This window comes from Poeciliopsis prolifica, unplaced genomic scaffold (assembly GCF_027474105.1).
Source record: "Poeciliopsis prolifica strain line A6 unplaced genomic scaffold, Auburn_PproV2 SCAFFOLD034, whole genome shotgun sequence".
Classification (NCBI taxonomy): Eukaryota; Metazoa; Chordata; class Actinopteri; order Cyprinodontiformes; family Poeciliidae; genus Poeciliopsis; species Poeciliopsis prolifica.
Genome location: NW_026562409.1, coordinates 5,849,922 through 5,874,314, shown reverse-complemented (window position 1 = coordinate 5,874,314; position 24,393 = coordinate 5,849,922). Strand labels below are relative to the sequence as shown.

Below are 24,393 nucleotides of genomic sequence, written 5' to 3'. Positions count from 1 at the left end.
ATTTAATTTTGTGAATTATATTTTAATAGTAATCACTTAAAAAAATGTGTGGTGAAGTTATATTTTTTCTTGCATTACCAAAATACACAACATGTTCATGAAGTTATAAATTAGACTGCGGATTAAACTAACCACAGTAAAATCATCACGGTTGGATCAGTTCACTGTTCTTCCGGCCCAGTGGGGCGTGGCCAAGGACACGCCCATTTGCGCGTGTCCGGGAGTTTCCGTTTCTTTCTCTTCCCCCCCCCCTTGAAAAGACGAGTGGGTTCGTGTCAGGGTCCAACGCTGCCGTGTCATTGTGCTCAGAAGGGGGAAACGCGTGGTCAGCAGCACAGTTGGCTTCACTGCAGCGTTTCTGGTAAGCTGACATGTTAGCTAAAATATCTGCAGTTTATGTTTTTTAAAAAAAAGCCACTTTTTTTTCCTTTTCTTTTTTTGTGGACATGTTTAGATGTGAGAGTTTGACTCGTTGTCGGTTTGCTGTTAAATCTGTTAAAATATGGTGCTGGTGATGTTGCAGGCTGATTAATTAAGAGGTGGGCGGCGGGGGGTTAAACTGTTTTTGTCTGGCGTGCTAATGTGAGTGTGCACGCCACTCCCCGTCCTGACCAAAACGTGTTCCTTAATGCTTTTTAGCCCACTATCTACCCGTTTTAACAACCAAAATAAACATTTAACTTCATTTTGATGCCGTCTTCGACTTTTAATATTTGAAAACACAATGCTTTTTGCTCAAACAGATGTGTGGTTTTGATTTCAGTTTAAACAAAAGGGTAACTTTAGCCATTTCTGCTACCCTACCGAACCCCCCCCCAAAACTCCATAGTTCTGTATTTTGTCTTTAGAGCTCATGTCTTCAATTTTGGGGGAAAAACTGGGGATTGACGTTAAGCAATTGCTTCGTTGTTACATTCACTTCAGTTTAACTCTTCCTCTTTCTGGTTGCCTCAATGCAGTTTGTCGTACACTTTCCATTGGCTTCGTAAAGCTAAACTCGGCTAAAGTTTTTTTGTTGTTTGTTTTTTAATAGTACCAGTTTCTTTAATCAGCCATTGTCTGTTTGCTGGCAAGGTTTCAGGCAGCCTAGGTTTCTGTGCAAACATTTGAGTACTGTCATTCTTTTTTTATCTCTCTGAACTGTTTATCTTAGGACTTACTGACTTGCATAAATGTAAATATAAATTTGAATAACTAACTTTGTGCTTTCACTTCTTCTGCATGCAAAACTGAACGGAAAAAGACCACATTAAAGCAAAGCTTAGAGGTTGTATTAAAGTGTGTAGGAAATATTATTCTACATAATTTCACTGTCTCTATAAAGATTTGAATAATAAAAGCTATTTATCTTTATTACTTCACTTTTCAAAACTCTGAGTTACTCCTTGTTTGACCAGTGTGTGGGCTTTCAGAATTAACATTCTAACCATATTCTGTCACTTTGACATTCAGGTCGTTTCCTTGAATATCCCTACATGAATTAATTTCACTTCCAAATGTTCGGTAAACCTAAATGCTTTGATTTTATTTATGTCTTCAAGGTACCTGGTTGTGTGCAAAATTGGATTTTAAACCAATCATGGATACAGACAAAAGAGAGGTTTTAGATGTGCCAGCAACTCCAAATCAAGAGGAGACGGTAATGGAACAAGAGGCAAAACCAGAAGCAATGGAGCAATCCACAGAGCCTGAGAATCCACCAGCTGCTGTGAAAGAAGTTGACCAGCTGGTGGTGAACAGCCAAGAAGCAGAAAAGCCAGTTGTGGTAGAAAATGTGACGCAGGAAAATAAAGAAAGCAACATGGAAAAGCCAGAAGAGGAGTCGGTGCCCTGCGCAGCGGCACCAGTAGAATCAGCTGAGTCATCAGTAAAGGTCTCTGACCCAACTGCAGCTTTAGAACAGCATCCTGTGCCAGAGAATATTGCAGAGCCTGTACAAGTCCATCTGGCAAAGACCACCCCTGAACCAGAGCCAGAGAAACCAGCAGAAACTCTACCACAAGAGAAAACTGTAGCCGAACCATCTGTGGCGAAACCAGTAGATACTGCACCCGACCCAGCTGTGAAGAAGCCAGTTGAAACCCAGCCAACCAACAAAGAGGCAGAACCAGAACAAGTGAAGACAAAGGATGAAATGCCTACCGGGGTGGAGACAAAGATGGAAAAAGAAGTAGTTGCGGAAACGGTTGTGGTGACTGAGAAGTTGGCAGAACCAGCAGCAATGGGTGAAAGTGGGGAACCTGTGCTGGAAGTCAACCCTGTCAAGTCTGAATCTGTTATTCCTGAGGAACTGACAGTAGAAGCTGAAGATGTTAAATCTGTGCAGAAAGAACCAGAGCTTCAAAAGGAAGAAGATGTTGTTCAACTCACTTTCTTTTGCCCTCCTGGAACACGAGGAAACGAAAGATGCATTACGAATTTATCGCACGCTTATTGTCCTCAGGGGCCTTCCTGGAAGTGGCAAAAGCTTTTTGGCACGAGCTATAGTAGACACCTACAAAGACCAATGTACCGTTTTCTGTGCTGACGACCACAACATAAAGCCCGAAAATCCCTCTGCTGAAGGATACAGAGCTCTGGATGATGCTGTAGTGGCTCGCTGCTGTGACGGGACAGCGTCCTCTGTGCTGATCGTGGTGGATGATACCAACCACACCCACGATCGGCTTGCCCGCCTGGAAGAGATTGCAGAGGAACACAATCTAGTCGCTATCTTCTTGGAGCCGCAAACCGAATGGAGCAGAGACTTAAGTCAGCTGAAAAAGAAGACTGGCCGTGGACTAGACGAGGCCCACCTGGATGCAATGAAGGGTCCACTCAATGAAACATCCCTTCCTCTTTATTTCGGCTGGTTTCTTTTCTCTTCAGTACAGGACAAGGTTGGGTGCACAGCAATGGACTTCTTGAAAACATTGGACACCCTGGAAGGCTTCAAAAAACACAGTGCTGACTGTAAGTGTCAGTAAAACTGGCTTTAAGATTATTTTTGGTGTTATTTGATTAGAAATAATTTTGTTTTTCTTTTTTCAGTCACAGGACAGGCTGAGAAGGAGGTGGATTTGGAGCAGTACTTTGAGACCAAGGGAATCCTCCACTGCACTACAAAGTTCTGTGACTATGGGAAAGCAGATGGTGCAAGCGAGTACGCAAAGAATCCAGTAAGAAACTACTTTTAACTCCACATAACTTGGATAAATTAGTGTTTGGTGTTAATCTTGTGCTATTTTCCTTGTGAATGCTCCAGGTGGTTAAGAAGTCCTACAGTTCTGTGTTCGAGCTGTCGCTGACTGCTCTCTTTGTCACCCCTCGCACCGTTGGTGCCAGAGTGTCTCTCACCGATGAGCAGCTCAAGCTTTGGCCAGCGAATACAGAAAAGGAGTCGGAGGCAGATGTTCCCGGATCTGCGTCTCTTCCTGTCGGAAGTCGTGCCCACATTACCCTAGGTTGTGCAAAGGATGTGGAGCCGGTTCAAACGGGCTTAGATCTGCTCCAAATCCTAACCCTGCCTCAGGGCGATGTGGTCGAAGAGATGGAGCTTGGCTCGCTGCGATATTACGGTGAAGGAAGGTGGATGCTCAGCCTTAGAGAGCCAATCTGTGCTGCGACTTGCTTCTCCAGCTTCTACGGACGCAAGGAGCAGGAGGAGCAGCAGTCCCCTAAAAAAGAGCCAGAAAAGAAAAAGACGAAGAAGTGTGCTATTCTGTAGATGGAAACGGTTGTGTGTTGAGGGATGTGGTTGGTGAATTAAAACTTAGGCTTACTTTGTGAAAGATTGGCGTTTGTAAAGCATTTAGGGCTTCAGTTGTAGTCGTCCTAAATCCACAAACAATTTGCCTTTTTAACGTTGATTTGCACCACAACCCAAGATGCCTTAGAGTTGGGCACGTTATTGGTTCAGTATTTTTTTTTCCCCATCACGCTGTCCTGTTAGCTGCAGTTTCTCCTAGGATAGCCTCCTTCCACAGTCCTACAGTGTATTTAAAAAGCTAGGCTTTCTTCTGCATAGGCCAATGTTCACACTGGATACTCTGCATGCATCACTGGTTTTTCCATAAATTACTGGATTAATGTGCTAAACATAGCTCTGTTTCCTTTGCTGTAGTTTCATAATTCTACAATATACGTGTTGGTGCAGCTTAGGAAGTAATGATGATTAGCTTCTGGACCAAAGTTACATATTAAGTGTTAGATTCAATGTCAGTTGTAGAGATTCTTCCTTGTAAATCTCTGGCCTGTGCTTGGCTTCAGAGGGAGAATGCTGATGAACCTGGCATTATTTTTTGTTGCTTATGAAATGGCGCGAGTCTTTGCCAACGTTTTGCAATCTTTTCTACTGCGCAATCCTCTTTGAAGAGTACTGCCATGTCCTGCTTTTTGGTTTGTAGGCTGTAACTGTAATTTTCCTGAAGTCCTACTTTGTGTAGCTCTTATGAATCACTATTTTTGCACTTGTTTTGTACACTCAATAAAGAGAAACATGCTTTGCTGTAACAGTCTGGGTGCAGTTAATAGATTTTTATGCATCACACACATTTTTACCTGCAGATGAAAATTTACTTTATGCACTTGCAGTTTCAAGAATAAGCCAGCAGATGGCACAAATAAACAGTGGAAAAGCAGCTAGAAGGATTTTTGTTCGGGAAGCTCATGCAGTATGAAAGTATTTTGCATAAAACAAAATGCTTTACGTAAATTTCCAACTTGCTTCTTCAGACTTTTTATTTTTGTATGAGTCCTTCACTCTAACCTGACATTTATGTATTTTTCTGCAGGAGTAATTTGAAATTTTGGAGATTGTAAAAATGCTGGTTAAAATTTAGGTTTTTGTTGTAACTTTAATGAAAGAACCAACATCCCAAAGTCAAACTTTTGAATTATTTTAACATGTTAAAATAATGGGATTAATTTGTAAAAGCCAGCATAAAACTTTAGTGTAATACATTGAGTATAATTATTTGGCCTAGAATTAAATTTGGAAATGTGCATCTCTTTCCATCCAAAAAAGGTTAAAAATAACTCGTTAATGGCATGCAGAGTGATACATTGTCGGTGGTTCTGATGATTACGCAGATGGCTAATGAATCCTAAATTTAAATTTCTCTGAAAATTAAGCCACATTAAGCCATTTCAAAAGACAAACAATTTTAAATAATATTGGTCTTGCCTCTTCAGCAGACCATAATCAGACTCCATAAAGACAAGCAAATTCTGAAAAAGGTGCACAGGAAAAAATCTGCTGCTTCAGGTCCAGCGTTAACTTTCCACAGGGATTGTATGGGGATATTTTTAGTTTTTATTAAATACGAGCCAAAATTAGTCTGAATTTAAATGCTTGAAATGTATCACTCTATGAAAGGAATCTATTTCCAGTAAGTTTCTCATTTTGAACCGAATTACTGATATGAGAGAAGTTTTTGATAATATTCCAGTTTATTGAAAGACACAAGCTATCAGTTGCTCTATCAAACAATACAAATGCTTTTATACTTCTTGGTTTTTACGTGATCTACATTTATTTCACGTAAAAGCTCCAACTAAAATATTTGCCTTGTTATGAAATTTCCTGCAGTATGTGAATGCAACAACACAGGCTGGTAGGATGAGCCAATCAGAAGCCAGGAAACATCAGCTAAGGCTATGTGGAGGGAGGTGGAGGGGAAAACTGACAACAAGCTTTATTCTCAGACTAGACAGGTTCCACTGGCGGAGTGGAGCAACACTGCCGAGGATCTCCACACATCCACCCACTGCTCACGTCTACCACGGTGAAAGAAAGAAAAGCAGGTAAAACTTTGAACAATGACATTTAAATCTGTATTTGTTCTTTTTTTTTTAGCTTCCCTAAGGCTTTTTTTTAATCAAGAAAATACATGAAACCAGATTTAAAGCAAGTCTACTTTATCCAGCACATAGTTATAGTAATAATGATAATAATAATAATATGTTTTTTTGTTTGAATGTTTTTGCAAACTAATGAAACAAGTTGATTAAATCAGTTGAAACTGTGCCTTACTTTTTCCCCCACCACTTTCCCTGAACAGGTTCTTGCCATTTCTTTTTATGAGCATCATTTCTTTCTGTGCATCTTCTCCAACCATCCATCATTCTCTGCTTTGAGAGACACTGTTACTGTCTGCCATTTGTACCAGTGTTATTTTGGCTGTGTATTTTTTTCCCTCCTCTGACAGCCCAGGTACAGAGAATAAATTGCAAGATGAATGAAGACCCAGTTTTGGATTAAACATCACCCTGGCTTGGAACCCATTCTGTGGTGACTCTGGAACAACACCGATCAATAATGAGAGCGGTCCTTAGCTGTCATATTAATCCATTTAAGAAATGACTCCCAGAGCTGCAGAGGAGAGGGAACAGTTGAGAGTAGACATCAGGGCTTTCAGCCTAATGAAATGCACAGAAAGACATGATTTCCAGCCTTTGGAGCTGCTAATTAGTGCAGCCCTTATAAGTAAGTAAAAGTGTGGTTCGTGATAACATATCTAATGGCCTTGGGAACCTAACCAGAGATTTACGGTGACTAAAAAGGTAAAAATAATCCAAAAAATTCAGACATTGACAGCGACTCTAAAATATGATTATTACCATATCCTCAACATAATTGTGAAAGTTCAACAGCTAATTTGTAACATATGTAACTGGTTTAGTGTCAAATAGTAATTATTAGAGACACTGACCAGACTTTTACAGACCAATGACAAATGCTGGATTCTCTGAGGAATTTAAATTTTGTGAACTCAATCTTTACACATAACATATGTATTGTTTAGTTTATTTACATTTAACAACGTAACTCCTCCTAGGAACTGTGCTGCAAGTTCCCAGATAGAGATAGTTGTTTTGAATCCAACAGAAAATGAGAGTATATGATATTCTTAATATACATATACATGTATGCAAAGGCACTTCATTTTTATTGAATCGGTTAAAGAACTTAAATTGCAAATTTCATCAAAGATTTGGTAGTTGAATGTACAAGGAATAGCTTTTTTAAAAAAAAGTTTTTTATGCATTTAATCAATAATAAAAAAAAAACCTTAGCTTTTGAGCTTTCAGGTCATAGCCAATAGATGGAAAGCTTGAAGAATAACCAATGTATCCTTATTAATTATCAAATTATATTATTGTGTTTATATAATAAGGCAAAGCTCGTCCGACTTTGAAGCTACAAGAGTATTTCCAGTGTAATAACTACATATTTTTGTACCTTAATGTCATTTGGTTGGCATTTAGGGTTCCTAAAAGTATAATTCATGTTGAGTCTGATCTTCACCTTGTTGGGAGACTTAAAATTCTTAATGTTCGTCTTTATTACATTTTCAGCTTTTATAAAATTGAAACTGCAGTGCTGTTATGACACATAAAAGTTGGAAACTTTATGTTAGTGGTGAAAACGAATGTGCAAAGTGCAAAGGTCACATCTTCACCCGTTCGGCAGTAAAATTTATAGATGCTTTTACTGGTTTGTGATTTTATGTTTCATTTTACTTACGTCACATCATGAACTAAACTGAGTGCCAATAGCAATTAATTATAGCAACTAATGACCTGCATGATTTCAGCGTTATGGAGTTAAAATGGTTCACATCAGATCAGATTGAGCTCTTACAGGGTGAAGATGTGTAGCTCCTGAAGCTCCACCTTTGACTTTTTAACAGGCAAATATCCAACCATCACCTCATTAGTACCAAAAGACCAAACAAACGCCGGCTGATCATGTTAGATTCTGCTTTGGTGAGTCCATTGTCTTGTTGCAAGATTAATGACGGCACAAAGAAAAACATGTAAATCATTTTTTTCTCTAGTAATGCTTTGCATGTACAGTGCCATGGTAACAATGAAGTACTGTTACATTTAGATTTCTGATGTCTAATTTTACACCTGCACAGCACAGCTGAATAAAGATGCAGCAAATGTACTTTCAGTTGAGTTGTTTCATTTACTAGGAACGTGTGAATGTATGTCTTGATGAAGACAAATATTTTTTTAACTTTGAACTTTTCAGCATTTTAGTATTTTTTTGACTGTGACAATATAAAAGCAAACAGTTTTTTTCAGAAACTAGCAGGTGTGCACAGACACATGTCATGGAGACTGCTTTAGCGACATAGTGCTTTATATGTTGGTTTTGGAATAATTATTGATATTAGATTAAATTTGTTATTTTTTGTTTGCCCCTATGCACTGTAAACATTGTTGTAATATTCCCAGCTGTTTCATCCATGGTAATGATTTTGTCCTGTTCAAATCAACTTGTATCACAGGACGCTGCCATCCATTGCTCTTGTTGGTTTGTGTTTTAGTATAACACTGTTAGTTTAACATCATTTGCTGTTTGTTTATTGCTGCTGTTTGGTTTCCCACTGCCATGGCTGCTTGACCAGTATGAAAAGTGCGTAACAGCAATACAAAAACCTCTAAAACATTTTGTCTTTTTACAACCACAAAACTTGATGCTTTTCATCATCTGTATGTTATGGTCAGCATCACCAACACAATACAGCTCATATTTTTGTAGTGGAAAGAAGACGATCCAAAGTTGCCAATGTAGTTTACAAATAAAGTCATTTTCTGTGATGAGTGGAAACATCTCTGCAACATCGCATAACGTCAACAGATTAGGGAATTTGTATCAGCCTGCATCAAATGTGGCTTTTTCAGAAACAATGTGGGCTTCCAGTGCTTCTGACTCTACATTTTATTTCACTTTCCATCTATTTTCAAAGATTTTATCCCAGACAAAACAAATTTTTGAGCTATATTCCTGCAATTTTTCTTTTAAAAACATTTGGTAATTCGGACACATTACACACATTCTTTAAGCTAACCTTGCATACATTTTCTGTTAATGTAGTATACAAATTCCTATCCACAAAGCCTCTTTGCATCGTTGTCTTTGTTTATCTCATTATTTATCTGTTTATCTTCTCATCCACCCCTCTCCGCACCGCCCGCCACCAAACAAGTCCATCCTGATCTGTCATGTCAGCCAAAGCCATCTCAGAGCAGACGGGGAAGGAGTATCTCTACAAGTATATCTGCACATCGGCGCCAGTGCAGAACAGGTTCCGGTACGCCAATGTGACAACCGAAACTGACTTTCAGCGTCTGACGCAGGAACACCCATGGCTGCTCACAGAGGTGAGACAGCAGAGCTCGTTTTTAACCAAAATACATGTAGACGATGTTTTTCTTTAGATGGCTAAACGTCTGGAGCATAAGTGTGGGAAAAGCTGGAAAACGATCTCTGCTTTATGGAGACAATTACTCAGACTGACAGCAGAGTGGTCATTTGGTGCTTATTAGCTGAAATCACAGAGAAGAGAGTGATTCTTCAGCTCTGTTAGTGGAACTGGAAAGCCCAAGAGACAGAGAGAAATCCCCACTTTACCTCCATAACTGAGTATGAATAACTTCTCCTCTCCTTGGCCAATCCTCTCAGCAAAACTGGGACTAGCTCTTTAGCTAATATAATTACGTGGTTACTTATCTACAATAAAAAGGTCATTCTTCCTGTACCTCCCTCACGACTGAAGTATTTTATCAGGAAGGTAAAAGGAGGATGCAGAGTGCAGATCCACAGAGATGCCAGCTCTGCTAGAATTGATTAAGAAATCACATTAACTTTCACCCTCAACCCTCTGTTCCTCTGCTCAGTGCCAAGCACCCAGATACTAATGACTCCACTGTCAGACGTCATTCTCTGTATTTAACTCAGAAGAGAGGTTGGATGGGCTGGATTGGTGGGAGTATAGTCTAAGTTTGTATTTGCATCATGTGCAGTTTAGGTTTAAATTTGAGCTTTGGAAGAAAATGTTTCTTGATAACTGAGTGATTTTTGTGGTGTGTGAGTTAATACATTTTTGTGCTCTTATTCTATAACTCACAAAAATAGAGTCTTAGGTCTTTTTTAGTGTAACAATTAACAAAACTTTTATCTCAGTTACTTACTTACTCTGATACCTCTAAATAAAATCAACAGCAACCAAAAGTTGCCTAATTAGCATGTCCACATGTGTGGAACTTAATCTGGTTGCTCAGTTAAGGTTTTTGAGGTTTGCTGGAGAACTTTAGTAAACAAATAGCATCGTGAAGATAAAACAAAACACAGCTGAAAGGTGACAAATTAAGTTTTGAAGATGTTTAGAGCAAGTTTGAGATGTAAATGGAGTTGTATAATATATCAATATCATCAAGGTAATCTGGATTTTTGCTTAAATGCAATTGCAATGTTATGCTTGGATTCAAGTTATGGTAGAATATTATATTTCAATTATTTTGTATTCTAACTCTCTACCTCTACTACATTTGACCAGCTAGATGGACTCTATCTGCTCTCGATGCCCAATCCAGATGTATAGGTTTAGTAACTTAGGTACTAAAACTCACAGAATATAGAGGGAATATTGTAATGTTCGGAAAAAGAAGAAAAACAGAGTCAGATCAATTCAAAATGTTAGGCTCGAGTATCACAATGTTCTGGAATCAGTTGTTTTCTTGATGCTGTGACACAGTTACTATAATATTCCACATTCCAAACATCTCTGAAAATTGGACATCTTTACTGCTTTATTAGATCAGAGAATAATAAAGGAAATGTCTTGTTGGATTTTAAACGTGTTCACATGACAACTACGTTTGAATCCTTGGGTATTTTAAGATTGATTCTATTAAATTTGCCTCAAGTGCGTTTTTAATACTTCCAACTATGTAAATCCAACAGTGCTGATGTTTGCTCTCTGCATTCATAGTGTTTTGTTTTCCTCCTGCAGAGGCTCGTTGTTAAGCCAGACCAGCTGATTAAGAGAAGAGGGAAGCTCGGTCTTGTTGGCGTCAATCTGGACCTGAATGGGGTCAAAGAGTGGCTCAAGCCACGCCTTATGAAAGAGACTATGGTACGTCATGCACCCATACTAATTACCTCCATTTAAACATACTCCTGAACTCTCACCCATCAATTTTTCTACTATGCCTTTCTTCTTTTTCTTCTTCTTTCCTTTGTCTACCATCCCTGTATTACACCAGCACATTTTCAAATGTAGTACCCATGCAATCAGTTGTATTCATATTTGAACAGATGTGTGTTTGTGTGCAGGTTTTAAATCAGTCCAGTCAGCTGAGGCGAGCTCTGCCGCTGAAGCAGTAGTCAGTCCATCAATGTAACTCTGAGATGCTGCTCTGCCTCATAAACCAAGATGGGTCAATTTAGAGAATAGGTTCTTTCACGGATAAATAAAGGAGAGTGTTTTTGTCCAGCCACCATTAGACTGTAAAGTCTCCTCACAGATCAGATGAAACTGTCAGTGGCAGGAAATAAAAATAAATGTTGTGTTGAGAAGAGCATGTTGGGTTATGTCATGTTTATTATACATCCCTAGATTTCTACAATACTCTCTATATTTGCCCCAGCTGGGTTTTGATATTGAATTTTCTGTCTTTTTCATTGATGTTGGCAAATTATGGCCCTTGCTCACAGTTGACATTTATTTATGACAATTTGCACTCTCGTTTTACTCTGAGGCACCTCATTTATCTGTGAGGTTTTCAATCTTTTATCCTTGTTTTGATCATCCACTTCCTCTTTTCACAGTATTATTTGAAATGGCATTTCTTTCTCTTTTTTCTTCTCTCATTCAGTCCCTTATTAGGCTTTTTGCCTGTTGGCCTTTAACAGGAGCCATGACAGCTTCCCCAAATGAAATGTCCCTGTGGCTCTACATGACAAGTTTTTCTGTTTTTTCCCCTCTCTATAATGTCAATTTCCTTCAGTCAAGTGTTGGATTTTGGATACTTTACTAGAGTCTGAAAACAAATAAAGGGATCAAACATATATTATATAATGAAATCGCCTTAGTTATTTTACAATCACCGAGAATTTATGTCAGTGCATTAATTTTGTTCTGTTGCTGGTTTACAGGTGGGAAAAGCAAAAGGCGTTCTCAAAAACTTTCTTATAGAGCCATTTGTTCCTCATAAGCAGGTAAGCTAATCAGAAAACCTACAAATTTTTTATGTCAAAATTCAACAATTCTTCCAATACTTCATCCATCAGAATTTTTATTCTTTATTTTGTCTTTTTATCTATTTGATGTTATTGCCTGTCACTTTTCTGCTGTTCCACAGAAATGTCATTCTTGTGAGACAACGAAGGCTATTTGTATTTTGTTTGCATTCTATTCTGTCCTCCAGACAGAGGAGTTCTACGTGTGCATTTATGCTGCCCGAGAGGGAGACTACATCCTCTTTCACCACGAGGGAGGGGTAGATGTCGGAGACGTGGACGCCAAGGCACAAAAGCTGCTAATTGGAGTGGATGAAAAGATCAGTGAAGATCAGGTGAAGAGAGAACTGCTGACCAAGGCTCCCAATGACAAGAAAGCGTAAGCATGAAAAAATACCACTAAATATAACAATCTGGGTTTAATAAATAATTCCATCACTGTACTATAAAACTTATTACAACTATTGTGTGCAAGGGTAAAAAAAAAAAAATCCGAGTGATGGACGACCAACAGTGTTACAATCAGGAGTAAATGCCAGGGAGGAGGAACAAATGGGTGTGTGGTTCCATTAAGCAAATGACATTTTCCTCCTCGGCTCTGCCTTTCTTCGATCAGCCTCCACCCACAGCCTCTCTTTGTGTCCCAGCAACATGCCAAGCACGTTCATTTTTTTTTATAGAAAGGATACAGTGACACATCTCCCCCCCACCTTTAACCCCCGCCGATCCGTCTCCTCAGCGGCGCTCTCGTGACAGCAGATTCTGGCCGGACTCACTGTCTTGGCTGACATTGAAGAAGAAACCCCTCTGCTGGCCCTATCTCGCCTCCCCTGCCCAAACACTCACTTCAGACTAAAAACAGGATTCCTGTTTTTCTGCCCTTCCCATCAGAGGCCGACATGGTTGAGGCAGAGTCGCTCAGGGTTTTTGTTCCAGTTTTCACCCGGGGCCTTTTGTGGTTACAAATCTCTGAGCTGCCTGCTGAACTGACAGGCAGGAGAGGGCAGCAAAAATGCCCCCAACCTCTTACCCTAACTCCTCCTGCTCCATCTCCCTGTATTGAGATGTGATGGTGGAGGAAAATCAAATGTGCCTGCATCTAATTTACAGGTGGACTGTTTCTCATTCTGCTGATCCTCAGCAAAGTGATGTGAGCTACATTGTGTCTCTTTGATTTACGAGGAGATTCTAACTATTAAACAGGGTGTGTTAGATTGCATATCCTGGAGATGTCACTCCATGCACATGCTCTGTTTTGTGCATTAGATGTTTTACTTGTAGATGAGTCATTTCCATAAGGAAATAAAGAATGTATGTATGTGAGCAGAGAATTTGAAGCCCTAATATGTATAAAGTTTCAAAGTTTAAACACAGACCCATTGCATTTTTGTGACTTTGTTTTGTATGTTATATATTAATGAATCAACAGCTTTTTGATTCATTTAAGATTGATTCAAAAAGCTTATAAATGCAAAAAAAAAAAAAGTGCAATTCGGCACAAAATTTGATAGAGTGTAAAATCTTACACACTGTATCCAGTTGTAGCTGCTGAAGTTGTTTCATACAATGTTTTAATTTCAGGCAAGTTTTCAAAGGCCAGGTGAACGTCTTGTTTTTTGTGCACTAGCTTCTATTTATTTCTTTTGCAAGCAGTTTTTCTTTATAGAACATAGAGCCGATTAAAAGTACTCGCACATTGCTTTATGTTATAAAAGAAGACTTAACGGCTAAGGACATACAAAATAAATCTTTGCATTGATTACTGAAATCATGTACAAGGAGAAATCTGCTTTGTTGTCTTCCTTTTGCAGGATTCTTGCCAGCTTCATCGTTGGACTCTTCAACTTGTATGAGGATCTCTTCTTCACATACCTGGAGATCAACCCTCTGGGTCGGTTTTCATCAATCCAATTCAGCAAAAACATGTACAACATGTTAACTCTGTTGGCTGCTTTTGTAGAGATGGTGTTTTCATGGAAATGATGTACTCAAACTAAAAATAGAATTTAAAAAATGTTTTAGTTTGAGAACATCTTGCTGCAGTAAAAGTTGAACTAATTTAAAGGCTTTCACTGATCCTTACCAGGGGTGTAGTAAATGTGTCCATGTCTGTATGGCTTATCTGTAAAAGTTATCATAAATGCTTCCTTTGCTTTATTCCCGCGCCGGTTCATCAATATGCTACTACATTTTATAATTAGAAAGAGGACATCAAAGTCCTCTTTCTGATACTGTTTTCATCTGGAACTGCAGATGAAAACAGTATTTCTTATTAAAACTGAAGATTCTGCCAATTCTTAACATCCAGGAAAGAAAACATTAAATAATTCAGACCCGTCCTGTTTGATGAAGGCAGCTTGTGTTTCTAATGAAGTAATTGGGCAACGGTACATGCCCTGTGGCAGCTGTTCATGTTAATATGACTACGCTGCTGCTTTGACAACCAGCCACTTCCACCTCATCTTCACTCCTTCCATGTCTGCTGGGGCAACAGGAAGGTTCCTTCTGTTGACTCAGACAGTCTCCACAGCTGTAATAGTAAAACCATAGATCCTAACATGGTGTTTCTTTCTTGTGTCAGTGGTGACAAAAGATGGCGTGTATGTGCTGGACATGGCGGCGAAGATTGATGCAACTGCTGATTACATTTGCAAATCCAAGTGGGGTGACGTGGAGTTCCCGCCCCCTTTCGGCAGGGAGGCCTACCCCGAGGTGAGGAGGGGCAACATCGGTAGAGGATGTCAAGCAAGAGGCATAATGAGAAAAGCAGTAATCTGTCTCATCATTTACTCAAAATGTTGAGTAGGCCATCTGTCAGTAACCTTTAATAAAGTTATAGCTATTTTGATCAATTTTGTCTCTAATGAAAGCAATGAACTACAGCTTATACAACATTTTTCCATTCCTTGGAACTCAGCTTCATTCCTGATTTTTGTTAATCAAAAAGAGGATGTTTATTTGTTTGTTTATCATATATTGATCATTTTGCTTCCTTGCTATTTTGGTCAATTTTTACCCAATTATTTTGTGCACAAAACTGAACTGTTTGCTACTTTGACCATCTGTCAGTTTTCATACTCTTGGGGATGCTTTGTACCTGCTTTGATGATTCAAAGCAATTTCCTTCAATCTAATTAACCTAATATAATAACATTTTCTTATATATTTACAGAAATTCATATTTACTGGGAGGAAGTTTCTCATAGATGTTTTGTTTTGGTCAAGGGTCAAAAGTTTATGCTTTTGTCTCCCCCTATGCCGTTTTGGTGGTTTCACACCTGATATATATATTTTTTTATTATAATTTGCAATTCAGTTTTCCTAAGAAACATAGTAAATATGGTTAATGTAGTGGTGTTTTTTTCCTTTTATTTGGCTGACGCATGTTGAGGGCATGTCTGTCTGTAAAGCAGAAGGTCTGGACTAATTGGCCTGCTGTGAGGTGAGAGCAGAACCCAGGCACAGTGGGTGTCTTTGATTAGGAGCTAGTTTTTTTTTTTACCCAGAAGCACCAGCTGTGACTCAGACTGTCACAAACAACTGGAGATGTGCACCGCATCGACTGTCATCGATGCTTGTGTTGGCCACAATCTAATTAGAGATAAATCTAAGTACCTGCTTCAAGTAGGAATAACTTTAGGTATTGATAATTTCTTTATGTGTTTCAGGAAGCCTACATCTCTGATCTTGATGCAAAGAGCGGAGCCAGTCTCAAATTGACTCTGTTGAATCCTCGAGGCAGAATCTGGACCATGGTGGCTGGAGGAGGTGCCTCAGTCGTGTACAGGTACCGAAACAAAACATAATTTAAAATTCCTGAAAAGATAAGACTGCAGAATCTACATGCTTTTCATAAATCATTTAACGTTTCTCCTAGCTGGCTTTATTGTTCCCAAACTCTGTCCTCCATGAATTACACATACACATACATAAGAATAAGGACAGCATGGCAGCTCATGGTTCAGCCACTCAGACTGCCCAGTCAGCTGTCTGCTAAATGAGATTTCTAAATGTTGCTGTTTTAGAAAGACTCAGGAGGAATCAGTGGTTTTCCATCTGCTGAGGAGGATCGAAAGCGTAACATGCTGATATATCAGCCGCAACTAATTACTCCCTGAGTGCACTGTCTTAAGTGTTTAAAGTGCAGTGTAGGATCCAAACCGATGAAAACTGTTTCAATGCACATATTATTTTCTTAAATTGAGCTAAGAAAAGTCGCTTTTATTTTTGTGGTTAAAAACAAACTCCCAGTGATACAATTTGTGACCTGGGTGGAGTCGACGAGCTGGCCAATTATGGCGAGTATTCAGGAGCGCCAAGCGAACAGCAGACCTACGACTACGCAAAGACCATCCTGTCTCTGATGACGAGAGAGAAGCATCCTGATGGTAGGGGAATGTCAGGCTTCTCTATAATACATGAATTGTAACATTCCTCTTTATTATGATCTAAACATATTTATTAAATTCCAGGAAAGGTTTTGATTATCGGTGGAAGCATTGCAAACTTCACAAATGTAGCAGCAACATTTAAGGTATAGTATTGCCGAGCCCCAGGCTATCATGGGTTGTTCTCCTGTCTTTCCATTTCTGAAGAGTGTTTAAAATAAATAGCTCCATGTGTCACATACAATATGCACTCAAGGAAACAAGAAGTCATGACAATTAATGAATAATTAAATAACTGTAGTCAACTTAATATAGCTACTTCATTTGGATTTACATTTTGAAGTGATCCAATAAATTTACCGCATGAATAAATGTACACAATTTAAATACTAATGATAAAATTCAATGGTAAGAAGATCATTTTAAAGATAGTTTTAAACATGTCAACCATAAGATTTAACTCAATAATTGTAATTCAATCAAATTGATTTAAAAAATTATTTTAAGTTAAAATCTTATTTCTTTCAACATGTAGTTAGTATAAAAATCTTGCATGCATCATGATACACAACTGAAAATAGCAGACTGTGTCACTAAGCGTCTGATATTAAACCTGCACAGCAAATCAACTTGAGTCTAATTATTTTTGAGTTGAGTGATAATAACTCTGTGACTTTGATTGGTTAAGTTGACAAATCAAATAAATGAATGATGTGTTGTCACACATAACTATAACATAATCAAATTATAAAACACTTTAGCATTGTGAACATAAACAACATTGTTGTTTATAAAATGTTTCCAATGTTAATTCTTTTATCATTAATTTATAATAGCTATTGCATATGTATTATACTTTTTATTTGACAGTTTATTTATTTGTATATTCATGTATTCCATAAATTTTGATAATTTTGCCCCTCCGTAGATTTGTTGTCTAATAGGAAACAATTTCTTCCGTTTGTAAATTTTTATTACACGTCTGTCTCAAATTAGTCACCACAAGTATATATGTCTTATTCAGGGAATTGTTCGAGCTATAAGAGACTATCAAGGGCCACTTAAGGAGCATGAAGTCACTATATTTGTCCGCCGCGGTGGCCCCAACTATCAAGAGGGCCTCAGAGTGATGGGAGAAGTTGGTATGTTCTTTTTTTCTGCTGTGTAATTTTTTATTATCTTTTTGTGAAAAATAAAATAAAATAAAAAAAAAACTTTCTGCCAAAGTTTGTCTTTTGCTGATTGTCTTTTGATGCTAAATCCCACACAGGAAAAACCACTGGAATCCCGATTCATGTCTTTGGCACAGAAACGCACATGACTGCCATTGTTGGCATGGCTCTGGGTCACCGGCCAATTCCCAATCAGCCTCCCGTTGCTGCCCACACTGCCAACTTTCTCCTCAACTCTAGCAGCAGCACATCGGTACGACATGCAGTCAGCCATGTTGGCCCACAGTGTGCAGTGTCTAAATAATCAGCTCTTCCAGTTGTGATGTATAGTTTGGTGAAAGGAGGACTGGCACAGCAGCCTCTGTTTTAGCTCCTGCTGTCTTGTCCTTTTAGTGAATCAGATTATCTGAAGCCCAGTCGCTCTATTGTGTAAGTATAGTGCAGAGGATTGTGTACCGCTCTTACTCAGTTCTAAGTATCGTCAGCAGAGCCATGTAGTTTCCCCCTGAGGCTTCCATTAAAAATGTGCACAGTGAAGGATTTCAGCAAAATGAGTGTGCAAGTGCTTACTCATGTGTGTGTGCGTGTGTGTGTGTGTACAGTGCTTGGTTTGCCTTAAATATACATTGAAAAAAAATTATGAAATATGCATCTAAAAAATATTTGTAAAAGTTATTTCTATGAACTCAAAGGTGGTTGGTTTGAAATTTGCAAGTCATCCTTTGGAAAGCCGATGGCAGATATGTGAAGAATAGCAGAACTTGGAATGGATGTTCAGTGCAGGTGGTGCTTTATTGAATGACCTGAAGGCCTCATGTATCTCTGCTCCATCATTGCGTTTGCAGTGAATAAAGGACAAGAGCTTCCCCTCCCCATTTTGTTGTTTCCAGACTCCAACATCCAGAAGAAAAGACCCTTCAGAAAACAAAGCTAAAGTTGAGGGCTCACCCGCAAAGAAGGTGAAAACTGGAGCTTCTGTCGGTGAGTATACTTGGACCCCATTGCACAGGAAAAACATTTGCATCCTAATTTTTTCAGCTATAACATGTCATCACAAAGTACCACCACTCTTAAGCTAAAGTGTTAGGGCTCCCTCTTATGACAGCAATAGCAAACTACAATGCAAACATTGAAACAATAATGCTCATACCCACAGTGTCACACAAGGAAAATTTATCTTAAAAAAACAATTTCCTTAGAAAATGTATTTATAACACTTTAAGTGACAAGTTTCTATCTCTGAGTGATTTCTTTCTTTTTAGCTAAGGCCTCTACCCTCTTCAACAAACACACCAAAGCTCTGGTGTGGGGTATGCAGACTAGAGCAGTGCAGGGAATGCTGGACTTTGACTATGTTTGCTCCAGAGAAGAGCCATCTGTTTCTGCCTTGATCTACCCTTTCACGTAAAGTCACTCCTTCTTGCACATTTCATTCTTAAAGAACGTTCTGTTGCTGGGTGCGTCATGAATATTTTTGTTCTTGGTTGCCCTCCAGTGGTGACCACAAGCAGAAATTTTATTGGGGCCATAAAGAGATCCTCATCCCAGTGTATAAAAACATGAGCGATGCCATGAAGAAGCACCCTGATGTGGATGTGCTCATCAGCTTTGCTTCTTTGCGCTCGGCCTTTGAAAGCACCATGGAGACCATGCAGTACCCTCAGGTAAACAAGTCTCCTGCATCAGGATAAAAAAGTTTTCTCATTTAAAGCGGTTTAGCAAAGCTCTTCTCTCTAATTCTCAGATTCGAACCATTGCCATTATTGCTGAGGGAATCCCTGAAGCACACACAAGGAAGATCATTAAAGCCGCAGATGAGAAGGGTATCACCCTCATTGGCCCTGCTACGGTTAGTCTTTCACTCTTGGATAACTTAGAATACATCAGTGAAAGAAAACTACAGGGTGTCTTTCTGTTTCAGGTTGGAGGGATAAAGCCTGGCTGCTTCAAAATTGGTAACACTGGAGGCATGCTGGACAATATCCTTGCCTCCAAGCTGTACCGTCCAGGCAGTGTGGCTTATGTGTCCCGCTCAGGCGGCATGTCCAATGAACTCAACAACATCATCTCCCGTACTACTGACGGTGTTTTTGAGGGTGTGGCCATAGGAGGTGACAGGTGTGTAACTTGTGAATGTATTGTCACCAGCCACTTCATTAGGTACAGCTTCCTCCTATTGGATTGGACCTTTCTTTGCTTTGTGCCTTTATTCTTAGTGGCAGAGAAAAGTCTCTGTCAAATTCAAGAAACCATTTTGAGGTGATTTGAGTTTTGTGACACGGTTCATTGTTCTGTTGGGAGTGGCCACCATAGGTACACTGTCAATACAGTGATAGGCCTTGGTTTGAAAAGATGTTCCGTTCATTCTAAAAGGCCCAAAGTGTCCCAAGAAAATAGCACTACAACTTGCCCAGACCATTAACCATTGCGGTTGTAATTAAGAGTCATCAGATCAGGCAAAAGTTTCTCATCTGTTATTGTCTGATTTTAGTGAGGCTGTGTAAACTGTAGCCTCAGTTTCCCCTTCCTAGCTGAAAGGTGAGGGACCCGATGTGGTTCTCTGCTACTGTAATCTATCTGCATCAAGTTGTAATGTATTCTGCATTCTGAGTTAGTTTTCTGCATGCCTCAGTTGTAAGAAGTGGTATCTTCTAAGGTACTCCTTAAAGTACTGCTGCTTTCAGCAAAAGATATTTCCCAATGTCACTGCAGATATTTAGACATAGTGTCATTTTCTGGTCCATTTTTTTTGTAAAACTGACAGATAGTTGTGTAATGAAACCCTGGTAGATTAAACATTTTCTGAGATACTCTTGCATTAACAACTAGTTAAGGTTACTTTCTTCCCCATTCTGCTCTTTTCAATAACTGTGTTACCAATTGGTTGAACAGGTATACCTAATAAAGTGGCCAGTCAGTATACAAACCATTTAAATATGTTTGTTTAAGCTTCTGCTGGACTTTCCCACAGATATCCAGGCTCTGTGTTTACTGACCATGTTCTGCGCTATCAAGATACTCCGGGAGTGAAAATGATTGTCGTGCTTGGAGAGGTGAGAAATAGCTTCCCTCTTTGCTGGAAACTGATGGAAAGGTGTACTAGCAGCCAGTTGACAAGCTGTGTGTAACAAGGGCTGGGGAGAGGTAATATTGTTGTTGCTTCATGCTACATAAAGTCAGAGAAAACTGGCTTTTTAAAATCAGTTTTAAATGTGTAGCTCTTTTAACCCTCGGTGTGCCTCAATACTTGTAACCAACCCAGTCCTAGCTTTGTATCTAACTTTCAACATACTTTCCTTTAGATTGGCGGGACAGAAGAATACAAAATTGGCCAGGCTATTAAACAGGGCAGAATTACTAAGCCAGTAGTGAGCTGGTGCATTGGTACCTGTGCCACCATGTTCTCCTCCGAGGTAAGGGGTAGACTTCAGGGCCTAATTCATTTCAGTAAAATAAAAAAAAAAATTCAAGGTGTCTTTAACATCGTTTTCTGGCACATTTTTATACATCAGGTACAGTTTGGTCATGCAGGAGCCTGTGCCAACCAGGCCTCTGAAACAGCAGTAGCCAAGAACAAGGCTCTGAAAGAGGCTGGAGCATACGTTCCCAAGAGCTTTGATGAGCTGGGAGAGATCATCAAGTGAGTGCACAGCTATGCTTGTTCCAGTGGTTTATCAGGACATACAGCACATCCAGAAAATATTCACAATGCTTCACTTTCCCCATAGTTTTATGTCACAGCCCTACTAGTTTTAAGGGGAAAATGCTTTTATTCAGTTACAAAATGTACCATAGCAAAATGTAAAAAAACTGAAACAACTGTTTAATTTCCAGATGCACTGTGCTCCTATTATATACTAGAAAACTAGTATGCTCTATATTTGATTGTTTTATGTTATTCTTTGTCCAGATCTGTGTATGATGGCCTTGTTTCCAAAGGAGTAATCCAGCCAGCTGAAGAGGTGCCTCCTCCCACTGTACCAATGGATTACTCTTGGGCACGAGTGAGTAAGGCGGCAAGAACTACATTTTCCATTTTTTGGAAACACAGTGAATTAGTGGATAACTGATGGTACTACCTGTGTTTTTCTGGCTGTTGTGCAGGAGCTGGGCCTAATACGTAAACCAGCTTCCTTCATGACCAGTATTTGTGATGAGAGAGGCCAGGAGCTCCTCTATGCTGGCATGCCCATCACTGAGGTCTTCAAGTCTGAAATTGGCCTAGGAGGAACTCTGGGCCTTCTTTGGTTCCAGCGGAGGTTAGACCTATCCACCGGTGCTTAGAAAAACGCCCACCTGAGGGATTACTGGCCCAGATACAGATTTATTTTTATAATTTCACCTCTTCATGTGCAGGCTCCCAAAGTACGCCTGCCAGTTTATTGAGATGTGCCTGATGGTAACTGCAGATCATGGCCCTGCTGTTTCGGGTGCACACAACACTATTGTTTGTGCCCGGGCTGGCAAAGACTTAATCTCCAGCCTCACTTCTGGCCTCCTCACCATTGTGAGACATTTTGATTTTTTTTTTCTTTGTAGTATAATAAAAACCAAAAGGCACAAGAAAACCTTGACTTTCCTTTGTTGTTTCTTCAGGGAGACAGATTTGGAGGAGCTCTGGATGCTGCTGCAAAGCAGTTCAGCCATGCATTTGATAGTGGCATGTTGGCTATGGAGTTTGTCAATAAGATGAAGAAGGATGGAAAGCTGATTATGGGTATCGGACACAGAGTTAAGTCGGTGAGTAGTATTTATGGCTCAAAGGTAGACAAAGTTAGCGTTTCAAAATAAGATGAAATCTTCAGATAATTTTCCAGTTTTCAACTGAATATTTTTTCTCTGCTTCTTCAGATAAACAATCCTGACATGAGAGTCCAGATCTTAAAGGACTTTGTGAAGCAGAACTTTCCTTCCTCACAACTTCTGGACTATGCTTTAGAAGTAGAGAAGATCACCACCTCTAAAGTAAGGATTTAAAGTGTTGCTGTCCTGCATTAGCAACACACATGTTTTTCACTACATGAGCTCTCGCTGTCCCTGTGTTACCTAGAAGCCCAACCTGATCTTGAATGTGGATGGCTTCATCGGTGTGGCCTTTGTGGACTTGCTCAGAACCTGTGGAGGATTTACAAGGTCAGAAAAAAAATACAAAATATTGCATAATGCATTACATATTACATAATATCAAGTAACCATTTTGCTGACATATCCTACAGAGATGAGGCAGATGAGTTTGTTGAAATTGGTGCCCTTAATGGCATCTTTGTCCTGGGACGCAGCATGGGATTTATTGGTAAGTTGTTTCTGTTGTTTTGGTCAGATCTGCACAACAGCAAACATTTCTGCCCAAGGCCCCCTTCATATCAAACTAACACTTTACAATAATGTTAAAAAATCATCCAAGTCCATGCATCCACTCTTAGGTCCTTTGCATTCAGAGATCAAGGCAAAGTTTTAAGACTGCTGTTCTAATGAAAATGTGCCTTGTACAAGTGGTGGAAGCATTGTTGTGGACTGGAGACTTAACCAGCAGAAAACAAACAACTCCACTGTTTTCATATTTCCTACAGGTCATTACCTGGACCAGAAGAGGCTGAAGCAGGGTCTGTATCGCCACCCGTGGGATGATATCTCCTATGTGCTGCCGGAGCACATGTCTATGTAATCAAACAGCCAAACCACATATCATACATTAGTTCCACACTGTGATCTGCCACTTCAGAAATGAATGACAGTAAATTAAAGGTACATGTTAAAAATATTGTCGCTATAAATGAGAGACACCGAGAAGATGTTTCAGGGTGTATTTATAGTTGTAAAAGCCAGTCATTGCAGCAGTTTTGTGAGTCCTCCTAAAACCTGCCTAAATGTGATGCTTGAAGGTCTGTCAATGTGCTGCAGAGATGCAACAGGTTCAGATATAAATGTGAATATTTAGCTGCTGACCACAACTACCAGTCATGATGAGTGAAGTGCTGTAATCTACATATATAACATGAACATGTTTACAAAGTCTGGATGTCCTATTCTTGTGTAACGCCTACTCTCGTTATTGTGCCATTTGGAAATGGCAAAGTTCAGTGCAATAATACAGATCAAATCTGATGTTCTTCATGTCTGTATCGAAGTAATGTTCCCTAAAGCAGTGGTATAAACTAAACTGTTTGTTTTTGTGTGCCAAACTGAGATGTTACATGTTAATTATTCGAGGCTTCATGACTTATTTTACCCTTAAATGCTGGTTTTAAACATCATTTCACATTCTTCATCTGTAACTGTCATGCACAGTATGTTAAATGATCAAATCATACTTGTTAGGTTCTTAAGTATGAGACAGAATGTTCCATCTACCTTGTGCTTTCGTGTCTATTTGTAACCTTCTCAGTGTGGACTAATTGTGCTTATTTGTGCTTACCTGCTGTATGTTCACAATTGCACTTGTGAGATAAAAGAAATAAAACGAACATGATGTAATCATACTTTATGATTTCCATACTCTTGCCTCTAATGTCAGAATGTTCAAAAAATCTGAAATAAGAAAACTTTCTTCCTGAAACTTTCTTTAGAAAGCAGAACCAAATACCATTATTTTTATTAGACCTTATGTAGTCCTGGAAAAAAAGAAGAAATGTAAAGTCTATGTTCACCTCAACTTTGCTTACCCCAGAGATCCCACCATGTCATTATTTATCAAATATATAGCTACAGCTCAAAATCATTTCAAAAATAAAATGCACCCTACAAATCCCAGATAAGTAAAAATACAAAAAGCCTGAATTTCAAAGGGCGAATGCCTTCTTTTTTCATAACTGAGTCA

At 39.2% G+C, this 24,393-nt stretch overlaps 2 protein-coding genes across 2 annotated transcripts; both read left to right on the top strand.

The window, feature by feature from the left end:
- Positions 1-257: 257 nt before the first annotated feature.
- On the top strand, positions 258-4,491 carry cnp (2',3'-cyclic nucleotide 3' phosphodiesterase). Its single transcript, XM_055052200.1, is given in 5 exon segments — positions 258-361; positions 1,542-2,364; positions 2,366-2,952; positions 3,031-3,158; positions 3,245-4,491. Coding segments are annotated over 4 exon segments (1,962 nt in total). The 5' UTR covers positions 258-361; positions 1,542-1,579; the 3' UTR covers positions 3,707-4,491.
- A 1,191-nt stretch (positions 4,492-5,682) lies between these two features.
- aclya (ATP citrate lyase a) lies at positions 5,683-24,055 on the top strand. The gene is made up of 28 exons (XM_055052199.1): positions 5,683-5,784; positions 8,982-9,156; positions 10,788-10,910; positions 11,933-11,995; positions 12,205-12,395; positions 13,828-13,907; positions 14,598-14,728; positions 15,685-15,803; positions 16,268-16,404; positions 16,489-16,550; positions 17,429-17,546; positions 17,675-17,829; positions 18,467-18,557; positions 18,839-18,980; positions 19,072-19,240; positions 19,321-19,425; positions 19,498-19,694; positions 20,548-20,629; positions 20,879-20,989; positions 21,089-21,216; positions 21,487-21,580; positions 21,681-21,835; positions 21,933-22,083; positions 22,173-22,316; positions 22,428-22,541; positions 22,627-22,709; positions 22,793-22,869; positions 23,147-24,055. Exons 2-28 carry the CDS (start codon positions 8,998-9,000, stop codon positions 23,239-23,241), a joined length of 3,276 nt encoding a protein of 1,091 aa, XP_054908174.1. The 5' UTR covers positions 5,683-5,784; positions 8,982-8,997; the 3' UTR covers positions 23,242-24,055.
- Positions 24,056-24,393: the final 338 nt, after the last annotated feature.